This window comes from Aptenodytes patagonicus, chromosome 15, assembly GCF_965638725.1.
Source record: "Aptenodytes patagonicus chromosome 15, bAptPat1.pri.cur, whole genome shotgun sequence".
Classification (NCBI taxonomy): Eukaryota; Metazoa; Chordata; class Aves; order Sphenisciformes; family Spheniscidae; genus Aptenodytes; species Aptenodytes patagonicus.
In genome coordinates, this window is record NC_134963.1 from 6669114 (window position 1) to 6692959 (window position 23846).

The following is a 23846-nucleotide window of genomic DNA, read 5'->3' on the forward strand; positions in this document are numbered from 1 at the left end:
CAGCAGCATTTTCCCATAGACCAGGTCAACTGCTCCCTGCGTAGAAACTCAGCAGGCTCAACCTACAGAATTCCCATGGATCTGTCAGTGCCCGCAGTGATGTACCATTCAAGGCTATGTCCACTAGTGAGCTTTTCTTTCTCAAGCAACTTAATACAAATAGTTATTTAAGCTTCAAAGCTTAAATGACTGGACAAGAACCAAATGCTGGCACTGAGTTAGCAGTTAAAGTAAACAAGCCTGGAGACCCATGTTTGCTAGCCGAGTCAGAGCCCCCTGAGATATAAAAACTATCCAAAGGAAAGCAAAGAAAGATTACGCTTTTTCGCTTGGCTATTTTTATGGGTGACTGTAACGTAACAAGCATGGAATCTCGATTATGAAACAGAGTGAATGAAAACAGGACTTTGATCTCTCATATGATGTCCTGCAGCATGCAGGTATCTAGCATCCCTGGGCAGATTTCCTGTATTACGTTCCGTTTTTATTGAAAGAATCCCGCAACGCTAGTACTTTATGCTTCTCCACTTATTACAATCTGAAAGTGATTGCTATCAACGGATTAAGTCTTACCACACTTTTGTGAGGTAATTAAGTATTATGACAATTCTAAATATGACAAAATCGAATCACGGCTATTAAAATGGCTTCTCCAGGACGAGATGGAGTCTGGCAGGTTACCCCCCTCCAGGAAAGAACATAAGCATGTTGACCACACGCTTCGGTGCATTGCTGAACTGGGATCAAAGCCCAGCTCCTCTAATGCTTAGTCTTACGCTTTCACTGTAAGCCCATCATTTCGCCTCTTTAAAACTAACATTTGCCCCGTGTGAAGTTTTCATAAGGTTCTTATTCCAAGATTATCATTAAAGGAGAACATGGGTAAGTTTGTTTTCAGAAAAGAACAAATCCCAGATTAATCCCTCACTTTCGAGTCAAATCTTTAAAAATAGTATTTGCTAGATTACTGTATCAATTTGATTGTGTTGTAGTAATCAAAATATTCTTCATACGAAAGTACTACAGAGAATAAAGTATTAATTGTAAAAAAAAAAAAAGATTTTTTTCTGAAATGCATAATCTAAACAAGGTTCCAAATAAACAGTTTTGTTAGTAAAATTATTTGCATAAGCACAATAATTGCAGAAAATCTTAGCTGACTATCTCTATTTTTATTAAGAATTGAGGAACAGATGTTTTAATTTTCTAACTAGACCAATTAACGGGATACAGACTGTCCAAAGTATTAAAATTCAGTTAGGAAAAGTTCCTGATCATGACAGATTTGCAGTATTTTTTCTTAAGAGGCTCTAAATTTAAGCTAGTACAGCCACTCTTGGGTATAGTTAATAACTCATACATAGAAGGACAAACTTCTAAAAGATATGAGCAGTATTACCTCAATCTATCAAAATGAAAGTATCCTACAGCCTGCTCATTAGACAGATCAATCAGGAAAATTCTTCATTGGCATTAAGTAGGATATCTCTTCTAGGAGTGCTTGCTTCTGGTCAGGAAAGAAGTATTAAAGTAGCCATTACTAATAATTTGGATCTATCAGAATATTTGTAATGAAAAACCATTTTCAGTTATCACTGAAAATGCACAGATCAATAAAACTGATGATTTATTCATGCCAGTGGGTGCTGAAAGAGCATTCAGTTCAGTTCAGATTTGTCTGAATCACTGCATACATTTGGCTTAAATGATGGTTAACTTCTTACAGCAAAAAGCTTCTGGCTTCTGTAAGAATCCTACAGATTTGCCACTTTTGTTCTCACAACTTGGCTACCAGCTACTCTCCTATTTTCATATGTAAGGAGCCTTTGACAGACAGGAATATAACTGTACCTAGAACCTTAGTGAAAAGTTAAGAGAAAGACAGCAAACTGATAGGATAATATATCCTGGGTCCTGGCTTAAACCATTTAATGTTCGAGTTGTGAGCTCCTTTATCGCTACTCTCTTAAAAATCCCTCCACCTAGTTTGGACCTAGATAACTGTTTCTGGTGGATTCAGATGGACCCGACACTTTTAGAGGAAAAGTGACAAGATCTGTGGTCCAAGACCGACTGTTTTCTCTGTTTGCAAATTGAAACATTTTTTAGATTGTTTTACCAGGGGGCAGGTGGGCATGGATGAGCACTTGCATGAAAAAAATTAAACTCCTTCTGTAAATGAATATGCAAACCTCACGTATCTGTTAACAAACTGCTAGGACTTTCTATGCCACATCCTCAAAAACATTCATTTCAACTGCTGTAGCTAAGCACAGCTATGACACTATTCTATTCTGATACCTTGGGAAAGTCTAGGTTCTTGGGGCTCTATGTTGAACTCCGAAAAGTACAATGCCTTGCGTAAAGAGCTAAAAATATCAGAGCTTTACCTAGGATCACTTGTAATTGAACCATCTAGCCTTCTAAGTGTCAACATTTGATTCCCTAATTTTCAGGATCTGACAGCTGCAGCTAGGAGCCTGCCAACTTTGCCCCATGCTCATTGTACTTTGTTTGAAGTACTTAAAAGACTTCATAATCCCCAAAGCAGACAATTTATTTCTACTTTTTTGTGTTTGATGTAAATGAATTGGTTATTCCCTGCTGTTTCCTCTAAGTTCTATCTAGCCGTACAACCTCTCAAACCAAGTGGAATGCCGCAACATTCCTTTTTATGATTACAGAAGAAAGCAAAACACTAACACCTAAAAACATAAGCCAGGATTGACCTTTTGGTGAATGAAGTGCTAAGAAGACCTCAACTGGAGATCCAAATACTGGTATGGGAGCACAAGCTGGGAAGGCACTGATTCTTCGATTGCCAAGTCCTGTGAGTGCCATGACATAAGAGGATACAGCAAAGTGAGACAAAGAAGATGAGAAATACTGGGTATCGGAGACAAAGAATTCTTTGATTTAACTGTAGCACTTAGATAGGTTAAACATGGCCTGATTAAAAGCTCATTTTAAACTTAAGACAGCAAAGCTATTTGTTCAAAACCCCTCCTTCTTCCTTTTTGAAAATGGAGGAACTAAATGTAAAATGTGTGCAACTGCAACAAGAAAGCATAAGGAAGCTGTCGGTTGTCAGAGTGCAAAGTGAAGGTTGAAGGTACAACCTCTTTCTGTCCCCACTGAACATAAGTATTGCAACAGTGACTCACCACTACTACATTGATCAAGATTTCCTTCGGTATTGGCTCAAAGCTGGAGTAACAGAGCACTGAATCAGAAAATACAAATTTAAAAGCGTAACATATCAGAAACGAATCTATAGCAAAAGGGTGTCTGGTGAGTGATGAACCCAGACTTTTACTGATGAGAGGTAACCTGTTCACTTCATTTTGGCTTCATCACCTCCTCCCTGCCAACTTGTCTCATCTATCAGTCTTGTCTTGTCACAACCTAGACTGAAGCAGGACTGTTTCTATATTATGCATTTGCAATGTACTTCAAGGAGATGCGAAAACTATAGTACCAAGGTCCTATGCAGCATTTTTGGCAGCAGACATTTACAAAAGAGTTAATATCACTGTCTCCATTTTCCAGATGAAGAAACTGCGACCTTTGAAAAAGAAGCTATCAAAATCATCAAGAATTCAAATCCTTTCCTAGTTTTTAGCCATAGGAAACACTCTTTTTACTGCTTTACACTAGTGCCCGGGAGTACCACTGCAGTATACCTAATGAAGTAATAAACAAGAACAGGGCACGGATTGTCTAATATTGGCTTCCTTGGGCCAATGTGCAGAAAGTCTTTTACAAAACAGGAAATGCTTCTTACGAAAAGACAAATCCTTCTCATTTTAAGCTGATGGTTTTGTCCAAAGTGCTCAGTCATTTATTCTTCACTCCTCAAAATGAGGACTTGACAAGATTTTAAAAGTCAAAAGCAGAACATACTTTAACAAAAGGAATGCAGGTTATGTTCAAAACAGGTCTTGTCTTTTTTCTGTCTTGAGCCTCTTCCTTGTGTAAGACAATTAACTTGAATTTTTCATTATTAAGCCTCTTATGAGGTTCTGTAACCATGTTTCCCTCCTACCCGACTCTCCTTGAATTTCTATGGATCAGAGTATGTTGTCCCCCTCAAGAACAGGCACAACACGAATTATTTCTTACCTTACAGTGCATTTACAGATAATGTAAAACATATGTTGCTGTCTTGGTAATGCATTCTTGTTGATTAATTAAACACTTTTTTCCCATCACATCATGAAACACAGATTGTCTGCTTTCTGTTTTTATTTTTACTTAAAAAGTTGTCAAAGACTTCAGCAACATGCCTGCTGGGGCTGAAAACCTTGTAATGGAGATAAATCGAATGCAGTGGTCGTCTTATTATTGCTACCTGTGGAACACCTATGGACTGTGTATAGCACGTCATGGCAAGAGAAGTCAGCATCTTAATTTTTCAAAGCCTCTCTGCCATTGCTTCCACCTGTAGTTTTCATCTTGATTTACAGAAGGGAAGAAAGGCAAGAAGGCACAATGCAAATATGCATAGATTCCATATTACACAGGAAGCCTTTATGCATGAGTGTACACATACATGCTTCCATACTTGACTCACTCTTTAAAACACCTTTAAAAGAAAACTGATTTTTGTGGAGCAGGCGTGTCCTATGGGATCAGGAAGGGAGTTCCTTCCACAAAGGGCGTTCCCTGTATCGAGTAGTATGTAAAAAAAGCACAGAAACGGACAAAAAAAAAGAAAGCGAAGAGTGTTACTCTTGATAAACGATGGCAGTGCAAATTAACACAGTATGGCGGGAATGAAAAGATATTAATTCAGAGAATGATGCAGCTAAAATACTCTTTGCTTTTGTGATTTTGCCTGTAAGTACACTTAGCAGGCTTTTTCCAAGTTGAGAAAAATTACTGTCTTAAGAAAAGTCAATTCATTTTGCTGACAAGCCGCTACCCAGCTGCAGCAGCCTTATTCTTTGGAAACTTTGGAAGAAGAAAAAGCTGCTTTGATAAGTACAGCTTCAAATATAACTTCGCCTGAGCTACGCTGATTGTGCTAGTCAAAGTCTGTATTGCAGATAAACTTCAGGGGGGTCTGGGAAAATTTTTTTTAAGTAAAAACTTTTGTGGGTAATAAATACGACAGGACTAAATGCATTGCTGATAATTGCTGGTATTATGCTTTATGATCATATATCACATAGAGAATGGATAGTAACGCAGATTTTTATTATACGTCAAATAATAAAATTAATCTACGTGACTTATCACTTGAACTCCTAATCCCTTCATTAGTCTTGTTGACTTTTATAATTAGTTATTTACCATCATACCATTGTGACGATACTGACATTATTTTAACTCAGAGTCTGGAATGTTAAGACAGCCCAACATTAAGTCCTCATATAGCTTTCAATTTATTAGGTACAATGTGAATAATTGAAATTGATAATTTGAAAATAGCTACAAATCAAGCACTGCTGCAGTATAAATATTGGAAAGCATCTGAAAGCACCAGACAGCATTGTACTACCTGCACACTGAAAAAAAAAGGTCTTTAAATATGTTAATTTTGGAATTTGATGACAAAAAATGTGCATTAAAAAAAACAGAGACCAATCTGTTGCAATGCTGAGGCCACGTACTTTGACAACATACTATAAAAATGGGTAAGATACTGTAGAAGCAGTTATTGCAATGTAAAGTTAAAAGGAAATTGTGAGTTAACAAAAATTGATCCATCTCTTGGAAATCCCCTCTTCCTTATATCCACTGTTATATTGCATACCTCATCCCCTTTCAGAACTTCAGAGCCTTCTAACTCATGGGCCTGATTGGTCTTCTGTAGCATCTGCCTTTCAGTGCTGGACATCTCTTCCTTAGCAGCCTGAAGTTCTTCTGCCTTGGCTTCCTTTTTCCGGGAAATTATAGAAGCCTGCATGATCATTAAAAATGCGTATGGACAAGTAAAGTAAAAATTGCCTTGTTTAATCATTAGTAAAATGTATCCATTAAGGTTCAGGCATTGCGCCACTGAAACCACATTTTAACTGTCAGAAACGGATTTTCATTAGGAAATGTGAGCACGTCTCTTTGCAAAGAAGAAAGCATTGATTACACATTACATACAGTGGGTTAAACCACAACTTCATTGAAGTTGATTGCAGACTCCCAACTTTCTTCAGTATGGCCAAGATTTCAAGCATAGCCTTTTCTCCCGGATTCACGTATTTTACATTTTACATTTACATTTCTTCACCTCATTTTTTCATTTTCATTGAAGAAAAAGGTAGGCATTTTAGCTGCTCCATTTCTTCCACTTAGTCCCTTTTTGTGCATATGTAAGATACACCAACAGGGCTTAACTGTAAAGTTATCCAAGATTTCACAAATGTCATAATACAGATTTTTATAACTCCAACCTACTCCAACCTACAGAAATATGTTATACTAGCAGCCAGCAGAACCGAGCCACTAAATCTTGCCAAATAGCTAGAAGACGATGAATAAAGCAATACAGTACAGAAACAGTGTAGATTACAGATTATTCTTTTTTTTTTTTGAGTCTAGAAGATAAAGCATTTAAAAAATAATATGCAAGGCAGAATATTTAAGGAGTACCTCACATTTGACCAGAAGCTAACAGATTTGGGAACGTAACTATACCTTAGCTCAGGGAGAAAAAAACCCATTTTTATCTTGCCAAAGTATACTATGTAAAAATATTTTAAAATCAAACAATACATTAATTTAGATGCATGCACATGAATTTGGAGGCATGGTTGGTTTCTTCATATGAAAGGGAAAACTTAAGAGAAAATGAAGCAAAATACACACTGTCTAGGTTAAAAGGACCAGCTTTATTTCTAAACATATATCTAACAGAACTCTGCTGGGGTAGTATCTCAGCTCTTTGCTTCATGAGATATCTGCAGTGACAAATTGTGGTACAATATGTATGATTATTTTGTGAAACAGAAGCCAGTCCCTAGCAGAACAAAGCAAAGACCACCACATGCTTTCAACTCACAGCAGCAACCTGAACTCCTGGAGTGGTTCCGCCACTGAACATAATTCTATCACAAGCCAGTTGGTCTTTGGTACCAGCACATTATGTAGCAGGCTTTTCTTTTGGGAAGATGAGCATCTCTTACAAAACAAAATGGTGCATTTCATATTGCACATGTGATTGAACTGCAGTATACATTTTATCACAATTTCTTTCCTCCCACTGATACATTTTACTTAAGCCTTTTTATTTTTTAAACCGTCAGCATAAGCATCATCATGAAAATCTTCAATAAAATTAGCAGCGGTACAGGTTGCCTGGAAAAGAAATCACTTACGTTTCTGCATAAGCTCTGAAAATCTCAGAGTTCATAAATTCTTTTTATAACTTGTGAATTTAACTGTGAATTTAAGACTAGACCAGACAGCCTATCTTATAGAAAGACTTTTTTTTTTATTTTATAGCCTCAGGGTGAAAAAGCAAAGAATACCTTCTTAATAGATGTAACGGGAAAAATAGCATGTGGTCAAACACAAGCAAGGGATGTAACTGAAAGCAAGCCTGGCCTCCAGGTCTGACTGCAGCACTCAGCCCACATGCTGCCTTTTAAGAACCTGTCCACAGCTGGAGCTTTACCAAAATAGCTCCTCCAAAATGATCCTTCCACAATTACTGTGATACAGCTGAAGGGCAACACCTAACAGCTTAAGGACAGCAGTCAATACAAACTCACTAACATGACTGAAAGCAATTGTTTGACTCAGCCCTAAACATATGTATGTTCAACAGCTATTTATTTTCTTTTTGTCCTCCATTATTAGGTATTTCTACTGATTTACGCTAAATAAAGAAAAAAATCAGTATATAAAACAATCAGTGACTGAAATTGCTCTACTGCTTCTGCTTAAAAAAGGTTTTGTTCCTTCTTACCTGTTGGCGATACATGGAAAATTTGCTATCAATTGGTTCATACTTCATCATTCTTTTCTCAATAAGCTGATTAATTTGTGCGTTTACTTCATTTATCTGCAAGACAGAGTAGAAAACTAAGGAAATGGAGCTTTATTGCTTTGTCTTCTCCAAGAATTAAATGCTTTGCAAACCAAATTTACAATCCAGCTAGTTCCATTTTTAAAACAGAGAAACAAACCCAAAAAACTCAATGAGTCATTAAATGTTGGCCAGGAAGAGGCTATGTTTTTGGATTTCCAGTTCTGTGCCTTTATGATAAGGACAAAGCATGACGTTGGCCCTGAAAATGAAGTAAACTGCTGTTATGTGGAGAGAAAATGCATGTGAATTGGTACAGACAGAAAAAAGACTGATGTTGTCACATACTAAGTGAGAAATGTAATTTTATCAATAGTAACTAAAATTCCTTTTCACTCAACCATTTATCAGAAGTTTAAAGGGGAACAAATAAAGACTTAAGTGATATCAAATTTCATCAATACTTTGAAGAGTCACAGACCATCGTATTCCAGCTCTGTGGTACTGTCTTTCTACTGCCACAAAATGCACTTGTTTGTCCATTGTTGATCTCCATTCTAGCTGAAGCTTTAGAGCCTGCTGCATCTGGAAACTCATAAACAGCTACACCAGTGTACTGACTGCAGCTTTTCCAGTCCTGACTTAATGCTACACCGGGACTCTCATCAGCCATGGAAACCACAGCCCTAGCAACCTTCCTTTAATTCTCTGCTAACTAGATGAGTGCTGATAAGCAAGCAGTGTAAATACATGCTGAAATCCAATGAAGTCAAAACATAACGCAGGTACAGTGCTGGGCATTACTCTAACATTTCTATGAGCAATATCCGTGTACTTTGAAAGCGAAGTATTTCAAATAAAGTGCTCAATAGGACTAAAAATACTCCAACACCTGAAAAAAAAAAATCTCCTGTAAATTCTGTTCCTTTACAAAAGCTAGAACAGGCCTGAATTTGAAGACAGCATAAGAATTCCCTTCTGTGAATAAATTCCTGGTTTATATATTAAAAAATGCATGATAGTAGCATGCTTAGTGCAATTCAGCTCCTTTTTAAGACACTGAGATAATAGAAGGATGACTTTAAAAAAAAAAGCTGTCTAAGGCCATGCTGTGATAACAGCCAAGTATATGACATGGTTTTATTATCTATTAAGAAGAACATACTTCCAAACTATAACAAATTAAAAGGTTACCTCATGGAGAAAGAGAAAAAAAAAAAAACTTGAAGCTTTTTAAAATGCTGCCAAAAACCCAACAATACTCTTGCAAAAGAAAGGTGCAAAACAGGGCTTCAATTATGCTTAAAAAAAATAACTGCAACCACAAATACTGTTTTGATTAGAAGAAATAAACTAGGAAAGCCGAGGCTGAACCACAGAGCTAGTTTAGTATTTCAGACCTAATCTACAGTTTAATAATGCTGTCATCCTTAAAAGTATAACGATCGGGATCCAAAAGGGCATTGGGTTGTCACTGATTTTACCTTTACAAAAACTAGTCTTAACCTTAAACCAGAATGTATTCTTCATGACATTTGACTGCTGATTCTCATCTGATCCAAGAAACCTGTAGGCATTTCTTTATTACATTACTTTGGCATGTTCTATGTGTGAATGCACAGGCTGCTATGATGTTGATGTAGTTGCTGAACCTCTCTCTGCTTCAAGACACAGGAAGAATGGTGGATGGCAGCCCTCACGCCCATGGGCAAATCATTCTCCGATCTATTACAAATACTCTGTTTCCTCATTATCTACATTTCACAGCAAAGCCTCAGTTGGAGATCCTGGGAATATTAAAAACCAACCGATAAGAGAGGATGACATTTAGACTGAAGAGTGTACCTAGTAGTATGTAGGACTAGTCTTTCTACCCTAGCTAACATTGTTGTAAATTTTGATCATCATCAATAGAAATACTAATAATTAGCATTCCTCTAAATTCTTCTAGAACATAGTATTACATATTTAATCTTTCATTTAGGATTATGCAAATATGAAAACTTCATTGAGTAAAATATATAAATGTACTTCCGTGGCAACAAATCCCTCTCCACGTTTTGGATATATACTACAAATAAGGATTGTTACTCATTCTAACACCATTTGCTTTTAACTTCTGAAAAAATCTGGAAAGGTAAATCAACTATTTGATGCCCAAATTTCCTTTGGTCTTACCAACTAAACCAAACAATACAGACCTATTCCAAACACTAAGGAGTTCTCAGCCATTGCACATTGATTAAGACACAATGTTGCTGAAGATGTATCACTCAGAGAAGGTTGTTCATCAGTCCATAAACACTCTCTATATGTTGGTATAAACTCCCTTGATGTCAGCGAGAGTTTAAAACAAGTGAAAACTGAAGAGAAGAAAAATCAAACCTTTTGTGCTAAATTAGCATCTCTGCTCATACCACTGCAAACTGCCAACACAATTTTCTAAATAGCATTTAAGGATAGAGTTGGGTTTGGGGTTTGTTTGTTTTTGTTTGTTTTGTGTTTTGGTTTTTTTTTTAAACTTATCCGAGAGATTGCATTTAGTGATTAACACATCTTCTTTTCTTTTACAACTGAAGGGATGTTCCTTTGGGAATAAAACATTTTCTCAAGGACATAAAGAAGGGATAAGAAAACTACAGTGTACAAGAACCTTAGACTATGCTACAGAACACAAATTAAGTGTGACCTTGGTCAACTTACCTTGATTTCAAGTACATTGAGATCAGATTGACTCATAGCTGGCTCTGCAACCACCTTTTGTAAGAAATATGTTGAATTCTTCTTACTGTCAAGCTCTCTAGGTATTTTTTCAGTAACCAGGTATGAATTGAAATTTATCTCCTCTTCTAGTTTCTTCATTAAACCTTAAAAACAAATTAAATCAGCGTGTGCCTATAAAAGTAATGTAGCAGATAATTAAGTTTGATTTCACCAACACATTAAAGTATTTAGCAGCAGATTACAATAACAGCACAACATTTGAGTCTTCTTTTCAACACTCAAAGAAACAGGTAGTTACTTGATTTAGATTTTTAATCTGGATGTTAAACAATATAAAATATATTATTATCCATCTGTATCTCTAACTTATAACTATTAACTCCTTAACAGATTCTTTTCGTCAATAAACAAGTAAACCTCTTCTTACATGAAGCTCTAGCTGAATCAGATGCAAAATTCAACACGCAGCATTGATATAGAAAGCCATAAACCCTATGCGTGTCTTATACACACCAAAATATTGGATTCTATGTTACTTTTTTTGTGTGGTGAATTACATTCTTCTGAAATTTTAAAAGTTAAGAGCTAAACTTTGGTTGCTTATGTGCATGCAAGATGAGCGGCAGCAAAGCATGTCACAGCTATGCTGACTTGCTCAGAGCTTTTTCGAAGCTTGTATCCCTTGGAACTTCCCTGGCTGGAGCAGTGGAGCAAGCATCCTGAAGTTGGCCCTACTCACAGATTGCTTAAGTCATTGTTTCGTGTAAATTACTTCATCTACAGACAGAAATTATCTCTGTGTGAATCCTTTATCTGTACAAAGATCATAATTTGGCCTAGCTCATGCGTAGATATGTTATATCCTTGGAAATTCTCCCGTAAAATAAAACTTTAATCTGGCATCTAAAAAGGCCTTAAAATGAGCAGAATGTATGCCTACTTTACACGTCTTTTACATTGCTGGAACACTCATAAATTGACTCTCTGTAAATAGCAGACTTTTTTCTTGTAAGAACAAGCGTTTAATCTCAAGACAGTATAGACTGAGAATGCTGAAAATAATACAATAGAAAAAACAAGAAGAAATTCCTGAGTAATGTCAAAAATTCTGTTGAGAAAAGCAACCCCATTTATAAGTTTTGCTCTACACAAGCCTGATACACACTGCATATTACCATGCTTATGATGACTTGGCTCTTGCTAGGGAGAGTAATTTAGCCTCCTTAACAGATAATTTATAAATAAACACAGGTACATACAGATAAGAACAATACACAGCTAGAAAAATGCAACAGAATAAAATAAAGCATCTGTTTAAATTACATTACACAGTATTCCGCTGACAACAGGCGGTTTAGTGCAATTACTCCTCCGAGACACCTGTGCCACGGACTACAGTAAGATTTGGAAGTTATGTGTCAGATGAGGGTGGGAATAGGTATTTCAGAATATTTTTCATGATCTAGATGACTAAAAGGTAAGTATCCTAGGTACTTTTTAAAACTACTTGCTAGAGTTGGTTTTTTTGGGGGGGTGTCTCCACATTTGCGAGAATATGGAATTGCCATGAAACGTCAAGAAAAACAAGAAATTCACAATCTCTGTCTCTTTCATATGCTGCACAAGCAGAGAAAAGTTTGAGTACGGAGATACAATAGTACAGCTGATGTTGCTCAAACAGAGATGGGAAAGGATGTAGGTGAAAGCAGAGTTTTTGGTTCTCAGGCTAAAAAGCCTGCTGACCATATCACTGACTGACGAGAAGGTCAGAACAAAGTGAAATACAAACCTAGGAAAAGGGGCCCCAGTTATTCTGCTGCTATTTACCTCTAGAAACACCGCACTGATAGATCCTCCTCACCCTCTGCTCTCAGCTCAGACTGAAAGGAAAGCTACTTGGTTTAGCTACCAGAGAGGAAAAAAGCCATTAGTTCCTGAGAAGGCCTCAAGAACTAAAAGAAAGAAAACAGACCCTAGGGAAAGTAGTGTTGCTAACAAAGTCAAGTCAACACAAACTAAAAATGCGCGGGAATTCCTCTTTTCCAGCAGTTTAGTTTGTTGATTTCTGTGTTACGAAAAGCAACGCTATCACACCATCTTTTCCCCTTCGTGGAAAGGTCATTTATCTTGTGCAAAACAAACAGCTTCAATACTGTTTTCAGAATGGTAAGCGGGGTTACTCTATGTATGCAATAGCCATTATGTACTTGGCACTACAGCTATACCCTGAGAAACACACTTGGACTTACTGAGAGAGAATTCCCACTTCTTTCTTCCGGAATAACTCCAGTCTTCCTCAGCCCACGACGGAGCTGGGCAGGAGGGACCACATTTTAATGTCTCACTAGAAATCTACCACCTCTGCAAATGCAGCAAAGCTTCCCACGTACACTGTGAGCTGAATTATCACCTCAGAACTGACTAGGAACACAACTCCCAGTTTGATATTTGTAACCAAGATCTTTGGTGTGGAAATCAAAGTGGTATCAATTAAATTATTCTGATATTAAATATTAATATTTTTATTTCATCAAACGAATTTCTTGTTTTCCTCTTAGGAGCAAAAAAAATCTGCATATATAGCCTATACTTTATTTCTTGTACTACTACAGTTTTTTTACAAAAATGTACATGCCTAAATAATTTATTGTTGATATGACACTAAACTCAGGACATAACCATGCCTAAACAACTGCTTTCATAAGAGCAGGGACCTACTGACTTCACAGGGTATAACCTTGATCACTATCTAGATTTATTTCTCAGATAACCTGAGAGCTATTACCAACTTCTTTTAAACACTGACTGGTTCTGCATCATGCTTACTCTTCAGGGTGCAACAAGCAATGAAGCGAGTTAAAACTTGACATCTCAATGGGGAAAGAGATGATGATGTCAACATCCCTCATGACTAATGTAGTTTCTTTCCTAAATACTTTGGATATATTTTTCCTTCTATACAATTCAACATATGGAGGAGTAACTACTTAAGAACTATTTTTGCTCTTAACAGGACCTGAAAAAACAAAACATAGGGCAACTCTTGTTTTAATTTTTTTTTTCAGTGAAAAACATTCTTTTTTCAAATTCCCAGGCTAGAGGACAGAAAAGCAAGCATACTTTAAACCTTTCCATTACACATAAAAATTCTTTTTTTAATGTTTTAACATTGACTTATGGTTACAAAATCTACATACGTAAGCTGCACAGAAAGTCTGGCTCTGTGCCCTAAGGTTATTTTAGTGAGGTTCTGCCAACCACGTATTTGCATGTGGAGAGCTATTAACAGCAACTCCTCATGTTTTCCATTCAATTTTTTTTATTATTATTATTACAAAGAGAGGGATGGGAGAGAAAGTTTCTTAGTGCTTGCTCAGTCATGTAGGAAAGAGGCGAGTTTCCCTCCAGAATTCTGCTAATGGATCTAAAACTTGATTCACCTTGCGCTCAGATTCCTACTACTTTTCCCTCTACAGGCTACCAATTGTGCATCCTATACCAAAACCATTTGCAACAATAACTGATTTTTTTAAAAAGGGGGAAAAAAAAAAGAAAAGAAAAGAAAGAGGAGCACTCATTTTATAGACTTATCTGCCAACGCTTCGTTTAATATCACATAGGAAGGCCATGACAAAGGCAGGTCTGGAACAGACTTCCACATGGCATTCACTTACATCAAAGCCTTCACTTCCCTTTCTGCAATCATCCTCAATAAGAGCCTACTGAAATTATGCCATCCACAGCTTCCAATGGTATCACTTCCAATTTCCCTGTATTAAACAGAGTCCTGGGACATGCAAACACTGACAGATTATGATCAAATCATCCTTTCAATATCTCCTTGAAAAACTAAAAAGCTTCCTGAATTTGCCATTTTAAGTTATGCTTTCCATGTTTATAATTATTATTGATGGCCTTTGAAATCTCTCTGACCTTTCAGCATTCTTCGTGAATTCTGGTCAATGAACACAGTGTTGCAGTGATGGACATATCAGAGCTAAAAAGAGAAGTAATATAACTCTCCTATTCCATTTTCTTCCATAAATAAATGCATGGATAGCATCAAATCTTTGGCACTGGGAGCTCCAGTTCTACCATTTTTACACCATGACCCACAAGTCCTTTTCAGAGTCACTTCTTAGGAAAGAGTCCCACATGCTATAACTACTTTGCATATACATTATTCCCAGAGGGATATTGTGGCGTTTGGCTGTTCCTTAAAATGTATACTGTTGGCATGGGCTTGGCTTCCTAAGTGATTAAGGTCACTTCGAATCAACAGTCTGCTCTCCTCATTACTCAGTCATTTACCCAATTTTTATTTCACCTAGTAAATGATCACTGGTGAAATTGTCATTTTCTTTCAGGTATCTGATGTAAATACTAAACAAAAAAGAGTCAAACACTGATTTCTGCATGTCCCGATTAGAAACACATCCACTCAGTGATGATTCCCTGATTAATTTCCTTTCTAAAACTTTCAATAAACTCCTTTTAACATAGGTCATGTTGAATTTTTGCTGCCTTGTTTGTTCTTCAAAATGGCCTGCAAGTTAAGAGTCAATGGTCTTAAAAAAGTCAACCATAGCAATACTATTAATCTTACCAACCAGACTTCTATTCTCAAAGATATCGTTGGCTTAAAAGTGCTTTACCCCTGACCTTGCATCTATTGACAGTGACTTTATTTCCATCTTTAAATGATTTTATTTATTATATAGTTCCACCTAAGCCATTCTCCTTTACCAAATACATCTATAACTTTAATTGTAATGTGGTCTGCAGTGTTCGTGGAGATCATTTAAATTTGGAATTTTAGGGAAAGATAGTTCTGTGGAAAAGAAAAATGTTAATGTTTTCATTCAAATGGAATATTTAAATAATAGCATCCTAAATTTCTATTTTTCATCACGTGTTCAGAATGACATAAAATAGACATCTGTACAAAGCAATTCCTCTTTGACCGGTATCTTTGATGGTCTCAAGTGCTCTAAATCTATTACTACCTATTCACTTAATGAAGTATATAAATTACACATTTCACAGTTTATCAACAACAATCATCTTAACACATTCTTTTAATCAATATTTTCAAGCTAGTCATCCACTTCTTTGTATTTCTGCCAATAAAGTGAACAATAATGTTCTGTAAAATGGACAGAGATCAAGAATTTCAGTAATTCAGCTCGCTTCTTGGTGTTAACAATTTGTGTTTGTGCCAGCAGAGATATTCAAAGCAAAAAGATGGCAATCTTGCTGAGAAAGCATGAGCTAGGTTATTCAAACTAGCGGTCAGCGTTAATATAAATACTATTCATATCCGGAACAACAACAAAAAACCCCCAGAAACTGCAAATTCATGTTACTTAGTGCTACCAGCAGCAACTGCCTCTCTGTAGTTAAACAACATACTGAGTAGTACTGAATTAATAAACAGGGAAGGAGTGTACTGTGGAAACCAGTGATCAATTTTAGTCTACAGAACATCTCATAACAATCAACTGTTTTTCATGATACAATACAAAGTCTTCTAAATATTATATTTCTAAGAGTTAAAAACCTACTAACCATAAGCTGTATTTTCCTGGCACAGCTAAAGCAGACTGATGCTAATTGCATGTTAACGATACTCATGAATACGTGCTAGTTGCATTCCTTAAAGAGTTCCTTTACATTTCTTTAAAGTACTTCATCCTAAATTAATTACAAGATGAAGTAATCAAAGCAGCATGCATCCATAAGACAAACAAAAAAGCTTCTACTCATTAACAACAACTTTTATCATTTTATCTTGCTTTGGAAGTAAAAACACCTGAAGTCTTAAAAATGGAAGAAAATATTTTAAAGGAAAGTATCTAACTTCCAGTGAAAATCCACACCTACCAACCAGCCGTTGAATTGTCAGCATACAAGCTCTACTGATACGAGTAGGGAGCTGAGGTACCAAACTGCAGCCAAAGGGAATTTTTAAAATAAAATAAATTGTGCTAACTGTAGACCAACAAAGCTTTTAAAATAAATGGAATCCCATTCAGTGCACTGTGGTCACCTAATCTCAATTATTTAAAAAACACAGTTGGCATTCTGTAATTGCTACTACAGGCAGTGTCTTTGTAACTACTATGGGGGAAGCAATTACAAAGCTAAGTCCTAAAGTCTTTGTTTGGGCAAAATTTCAACACAAGTTTTCTTAAGTAATGACTCCAAGTTTTTCTTCGGAACATCTAAACACTTTTTTTTCCCCTGCAAGCAGGACTCAAGATAAGGAAATTAAATGTTAACTTATCTTTATTTTCATCTCAATGATTAAATGACATATTTACTGGCTTTTTATTATGTTACCTTTGCTTCTGTGAACTGAACCCATCAAGTTTCCATTGGCCTTAAAAAAACCAAGGAACTGAAATAGAAATGTTGACACAGCTTTGCTGTATAAACTCTCTGATAGCTACTGCAAAAATGGAACAGTTATAAAATTCACTGCAGGTCCCTTTGAGTAAAGAAGATAGTTCAGATACTCCTTTAGTTCCATTTGTGGTTCAGTGGCTGATAAGCATCGTAAAAAAATTAAAGTAAAATTACGAAGTAATAACAAAGCAACGTGGTGGTGACTGAAAAAAATTCTCTAACTCAAAACAGCCGCCCAAGCAGTTATGTGATGCAACTGGAATATTAAATGTACTTGAAAGAGTAGGACAATGACTTACTTTACTAAGTTTAAATCAATAAATAGTCAGATTCTATCATTTTGGAAGTAATTTATACAGATAATAAAAATAATTCTATGGCATTTTTTTTACCACAGCAACTTAGAATGCAACTGGAAAAGCCCTGTGAAAAGGACCATTCTGAGTCTTACAACTTCACACTGCTTTACATACAGTAAAGTATTTCCCTATAAATCAACCCCAATGCCTGTATGAACAGCACATAAAGCCTCTATCAATCCTGCGATGTGTTATTAATAACCAAGTGCAAGAGACAAACTGGAAGGGGTTAAGCCATTTGCCAAAGATCACATACATCTGAAACACTGAACCCTAGACTGACTCCCAGTTTTGTTGTCAAACTGCGAGGTTCATCCCTGTTACATTTCTTTCAAAGTGATTAAGTCATCAGAAACCTAGAGGTTGTCAAATTGTAGCCTTTGGAGACAGTTAGTTATGCATTTATCTAGTAACTGCAATTCCTTCCCACCTGCTATATTTATAAATGATCATAGAGTACTAACTTACTCCACAAGTAGTATAATTTATTTTGCTGAGGTTATTTGCAGACTGAGTATCACTGAAAACGAGAAGCAATCTTGCTGTTATTAATGCAGCACAGCAACATACAAATCAATCAGCTATAGTTGTATAATAAGAACAAAGTATTTTCATATGTAAACAAATATATTCATATATAAATATATAGGCTTTAACATAAAGATATATCTAGTATATAGACTTAGAAACATAATCATATATAAGTGTGTGTGTGTATAAATATAATCCATGATCTATAAAAAATGCTTAATTAGGAAGTAGCTTTATTTTTGGTACCATACAAAACTATAACACAAAATTGCACTACAGTAAGAAACAGGCCTTAAAGCTTTTCAAACAAATATTTTATAGAAGGTAACTAGAAAACCAAGTCTACACTGAATAAAACATAGTATTCAATATATTTGTACATTCATTGAGAAAATTTTTAAGAAACAGTATTTCACCAATGCCCAATTACAAACACAAAAGACATAAAACCTTTCTAAATCAGAAGTTTGTCTTTTCTAAGAGGTTTCTGCTTTTTCCAACCCTTTGTAGTTCCAACTGTTTTTTTCTTGCAGAGTATTACGGTTAGCATTCAGTATTTAACTGTTTTAAGATTTTTAAAAAGTGGACCTCAAAAATATGACTGGTATTACCTTCCCTTGTGATTGCCTCCCTGGCTTTTTGTGGCAAGGCACATTCAGGCTTAGGATCTCCAGCAACTGCCTTTAGAACACAAGTTATTTCTTTCTTTAGATTCTCTTAAATTCCTATATGCTTTTTGGCACTACCATATTACTGACAGCCATCCAGTTTTGATTTAATTTCTAACAGAGAAGTGTAAAACCCCAGCCTTTATAGATTACTACTTACTTTCAGGTTTTGAATCCACTACTGCATGATGCATCTCTTTCAGCTGGAGCTGTGCTCTTTGCAGTCTCTGCTCTGCATGGAACAACTTTTGAGAGAGAATTGGACACACATAAGCTCATTCCTTTGAAATGCAGATTCAAACAACTAAAACAAGAGAGTATCAAAAAGAATCCCAAATATAAAAAATGGTAGCTATAAACATCTGGTGATTATCTGTTTCACAAGGGAACATGCCAAAACAAATTTTCAACAATTGGCCTGTGTTTACTTGATATTCTCTAGTGTTAATTAAGGAAAGTATTCTTGTACTCCCAAGTGATATTTTCTCTATGGCAGAAATTCATTAAACAATTTTCAACCAAAACTATGAGTGGCTTGAACACTAGAACAAAAAAAAGACAGCAAGAATCAGGGTTGCAGCAGATAACTATCCTTATACTGCAGTTCTTCAATGCAGCTGAGTTGTCACAGCAATCCACTGAGTTGTCGCAGCAATCCACTGTCCAACTTGAGAGCACACTGGAAAGCTTGTTGCTAAACAACACCCAATTGATTAGCATTTTTGTGATTCAGAGAGATGTGCACTAAGAACTGGAATTAGCTAGACATCACGTTCATTTTACTTGTGATCTCACTCAGGTTCAGGCAAAGATCCAACAGCTTGAAAGCCTACTGATTCACATTGATTCCACATCCAGACACAGACCGCAATACCAGAAATCTGGTTTTTTTTCCCCTTTTAATACAGTGTTGAAGTTCACGTTACAGAATTTGGTGAGATGATGTAACAATATGGCACTGGATTTTATTAAAGTATCTTGTTTTGACAACATAGCTCAGGAATAAAACCCACCCTTATAGTCGGATGTCAACTGCCTCCAGTGCTTCCTAGGACATCGTCTTTGTCAAACTCGGGGACCAAAATCCAAAGGTTGCTCCTGAATACATATTCCCCCCACCCAGTGAAAAGCTGAGGTACTTGCTGTGTTACTCAGCCCCTGAAATCTCAGTGCAGATGCACAGAGATACAAATCAAACTAAGGAAACATTTGCTCTCTACCATAAAGAATTCTCTTTGGGTGCTACATCAGTAAGTCATGGAACATTTCCTGGGACTGTTAAATGATGATGTCAGTGGCAGCTGAGGCAGCCAAGTACCTTGAATGAGGTGTTCAAAACTTGCAGGGTCAAGCCTCTTCCCTTACAGTGTACATGAATATTTCTATTTTAAATGGGATTTAATTTTCTGATGTTGGGAGGAACTCTGTACTGTTGTTCCTGATGTACTTTCTCAAATGCATGATTCCCAAACAAATGTCAACAACTATTTATTTTAATAGGTATGCTTTTATGTCAGTACCTGATTTTTTTGTTCTTGTTTCTGTTGAGCCAAAGATTCTTCTCTCTCTTTTTCTAAGCGAAGCTGTCTTGCTATTTCAAGCATTCGTTGATGATTTTGTACTGTCTCCACCTACAGCAAGTGGATAAACAGTGCATGTTACTGTCAGATAGTTGAGAAATACATTAAAGAGATCATATGTCTCACAAGCCCACTTAGCACTTCCTTTCCATACATGTTACTACTCAGAAATGACAGCAAAGTACTGGACTCAAGATTCTTAACAGCTCTGGACTAACGCCTAGGGAGATTCCCTGTAGGTCAATTAGTTATTTGATTCCTTCCTAGACATACAGTATGTTTATCTTAATCCTTGTTTGCATTCCAAAATCAGAGTTGCAAGCCAAGGATTATGACACTGAAATGTAACAGCGTTACTTCTCTTATTACCCTCTTCTTAAGACGCTCTACTCTTTTGATGAGTTGATCTTTCTCCTCTTCCATTGCACTGATGTCCTACCAAGTAGAAAAAGTAGATAAAGAAATGTTAATTTATTTACAATATAACATGGATTGGACTAAATTCTGTTCAAATTAATATGAAAATCACAGTTCTTCTCCGAATACGCTGAAGCGGTTATAATTTTATTGATCTATGATCAGAACATCCAGGATTCCAATCTCTCTCTTCTCTCTTACTTCCCCCACAGTTCCCACTCTCTTTATGCTAATACTCCCTCATCTGCATCCTTGAGTATTAGTGCGAACGTTTAAAATAAAAGCAGGTGGATTTCTCTAAAATAAAAACAAACAAACAGAAACAACCAAGCAAAAATCAGCATGAATTCAACACCTGATGTATACTAACATACGTTCTTAATGTTACCATCATTGCCCACTTCCTGGCAGACAATTTTGCATGAAGTTGCATATGAGTGATGTTTGCTGCCACTTTTTGTATTGAAATTGTGTTAAAAGAAACACCTTCTAGTGTTAAAACATGTATCTGATTATCATTCTCCTTTAATCCTATCTTACAACAGCAGGATTCCAAAGATTGATAGTTATGAGAGAAAGGGAAATAAATTCTCCAAATTTAGGCCTTATCTCAACATTTGCTTAACTTGTCCATATGTCTTACCAGAAAGCTGTACCCGCACTTAAATATTTTGCTGAGACAGGGCAATTATCTTTACTTAACACCTTAGCCACACAGGATCATCATTTTTGTTGACTTAAGCTCTTAATTCATTCAACACCCTCTGAAATTATTACCCTATATGAGTAAAGCAAAAGGCTTTCTATCAGTTTCCATTCACAGGAAAGGGAGTTCTAATATTTGAAAGTCATGCTGAACAGAGTCTTGGCAGCCTTGTTTCCCAATCTGCTTCAGAAAGCTCAGTTCTAAGCACAAGCGAGGACTTTCTAATCTGTTTGCCAACAGAGAACAGTTTCAAAAAGGCAGCTGCAGTGCCTACCAGCTCTGACCTCTACAACTTATACACTGCAATGAGTCCACAAGACCAACAAAAATAGAACTGACATTCAAAAAAAATCTAAACAAAAGTTATGCAATTTTTTTACCCTTCTTATTTCTGCAGCAGATAAACCAGATGTTTTGAGCTGCTCGCACTCCTTATGTAGGTTTTTAAATGCTTCCATCAGTTCTTCATACTGTAAGATGAAATAAAAAACATGCACAATGAGCTCTATGTCTAAGGATTTTCAGATCAACATGTTGCTTTACTACTAAGACAGTAAATATAGAAATAGAAATATGGTGAGAACAAGAATTAAAGGCATTTTTTCATCACAAAAGCTTGTCAACTTATAAAGCAAAAATAAAAAATCACAGTGAATTATCTTCCATTTGAAGGTACACTCAGAAGTTTCACAATTTCTTCAGTATTTTCACCTCTTCCCTTGTAATATATAGTGTATTTTCAAAATAGGAAGATAAGATGTTATCTGAAAGGGACAATGTTATATTAACAAATTATTCTCTCTTACTAGAAATCTGTGTATATCACATATGTAAATTTATCAGCCCAAAAAGGAAGAGCTTGATCTAACAACATGCTTGATTGAAGCAATGGGGCTTGAATTTATAGAGCACTGAGCTTCAATCCAGCAAAGCAGTCCAAGAACACACCTGACTTATGTGAGAAATAGTTTTGACACATTGCATAATCATGCCCTCAGTACAATATAGAGATTGATATATGTAGTTCGGTAGTTAGAAAGAAGTAGACAGTGTGCTACTTCCACACCAGTACATTGCCCACCAGTAATCTTAAACTGAGAGGCAGTGTGAAAGTCTGTGTGGGTAGAGAAATAACAGGGGACAGAAAGAGTTTAGAAATATGGATAGGAAATAAATTTAGATTCAACTTGGAGAAATGCAAGCTGAGATATAAGGAAAGCTAATCTCCACAGAAACAGCCATTCAATAAGATCGAAAAATCTAAAAAGAGAATATCAAGTCATTTTTTACTCCCCGGAAAGAGCAATTGGTATGAATGTTGAACGCAAAATGGCAACAGCAAAGGCCAGTTCAAAGGCATCATATCCCTGAGCAGCGAAGCAGCAATTCCATTCAATAAAACCCTGGGGAACCAGCATCTAGAATGCTCTGTTCATTTCTGGTTGTTTCAATATCAGGCACACACTGACAAACTGGAATGAATTAAAAAAAAAAAAGCAATAAAATGGCCATTGAGAAGAAGATAAAATAATAGAGAAAGAGCTTGATTAAATGGCAAATAAAGGTATGATGAGGCATGCACACACACTGGACAATGAAGAATGAGTTACAAAAAAGTAGGAGTAAAAACGCAACTGGCCTGCATTATATCACTTATGCATTATTGAAGTACTTTAACAAATAATGAAATAGCAGGTAGTCTCTGAGCAACTGTATTCACGATTGCTGACGTCCAACAGCTTTCCTTTGTGTGGATTCTCTACCTCTTTCAAAAAGGGGAGTTTAGTAAGTCTTTCCCTTCTTGGGACACAAAATTTCAAGACTAGTGGTAAGATTCAAACAAGAGCATAGCATAGTTTGCCAGATTATAACGAAGGGAAGGTTTCTCACTTTCACTGAATAAAAGCTGCACCTACCCCACGTGCACCTGAAGTAAGTGACACACTCAAATGACCAAAGAACACCCAGGTTCCAGGTTCATATAGCGGACAGAAAGATTCCTGGCACCTGAGGGCAACTCACTGAAGACTGGACAACTAGATTTATGCCTGAAGTTGCTTACTTTTCAAATTATATACTGCAGCCAACCTGATGTCCAAATCACAGGCAAGGTGGCAAATACTCTGAGTATCTTGTTTAAATAATTTATGAAAGTACATTTGAGCTTGATTCCATACACCCATAAAGCTTGACCACGTTCTAAGATTTCCAAACTCTCATGTTTGAAATGTTTCTATTAAAATACACAATTGCAAGCCTGTCTAGCTAAATACTTTAGGCTAAATTCTTTAATTCATTAGTATCTAAATATTTGCATGGTAATGTTAAATTCCAGTAAGGCACTATATTACTCCAACTTCTGTTTTGAATTAATCAGCAGGGCCTTAGTTTAATAAGATGGTTATATTACTGTCATCCCAAAAAGGAACACATCTTATGTAATGGAAATAATGGAGTTGGATATTTATACATATTAAGACTGTG

At 36.2% G+C, this 23846-nt stretch overlaps 1 protein-coding gene across 2 annotated transcripts in view; it reads right to left on the reverse strand.

Annotated features, from left to right (window-relative positions):
* IFT81 (intraflagellar transport 81) overlaps window positions 1–23846 on the reverse strand; it is a 43625-nt gene that overhangs the window by 16547 nt on the left and 3232 nt on the right. For both annotated transcript variants that reach the window (XM_076352615.1, XM_076352614.1), the window contains 7 exons: window positions 21743–21832; window positions 20609–20674; window positions 20180–20290; window positions 18820–18904; window positions 10673–10836; window positions 7910–8005; window positions 5759–5905 (listed from right to left, as the gene is read on the reverse strand). In XM_076352615.1, coding sequence (XP_076208730.1) covers window positions 5759–5905; window positions 7910–8005; window positions 10673–10836; window positions 18820–18904; window positions 20180–20290; window positions 20609–20674; window positions 21743–21832 — 759 coding nt within the window. The remainder of the gene's footprint in view (window positions 1–5758; window positions 5906–7909; window positions 8006–10672; window positions 10837–18819; window positions 18905–20179; window positions 20291–20608; window positions 20675–21742; window positions 21833–23846) is intronic.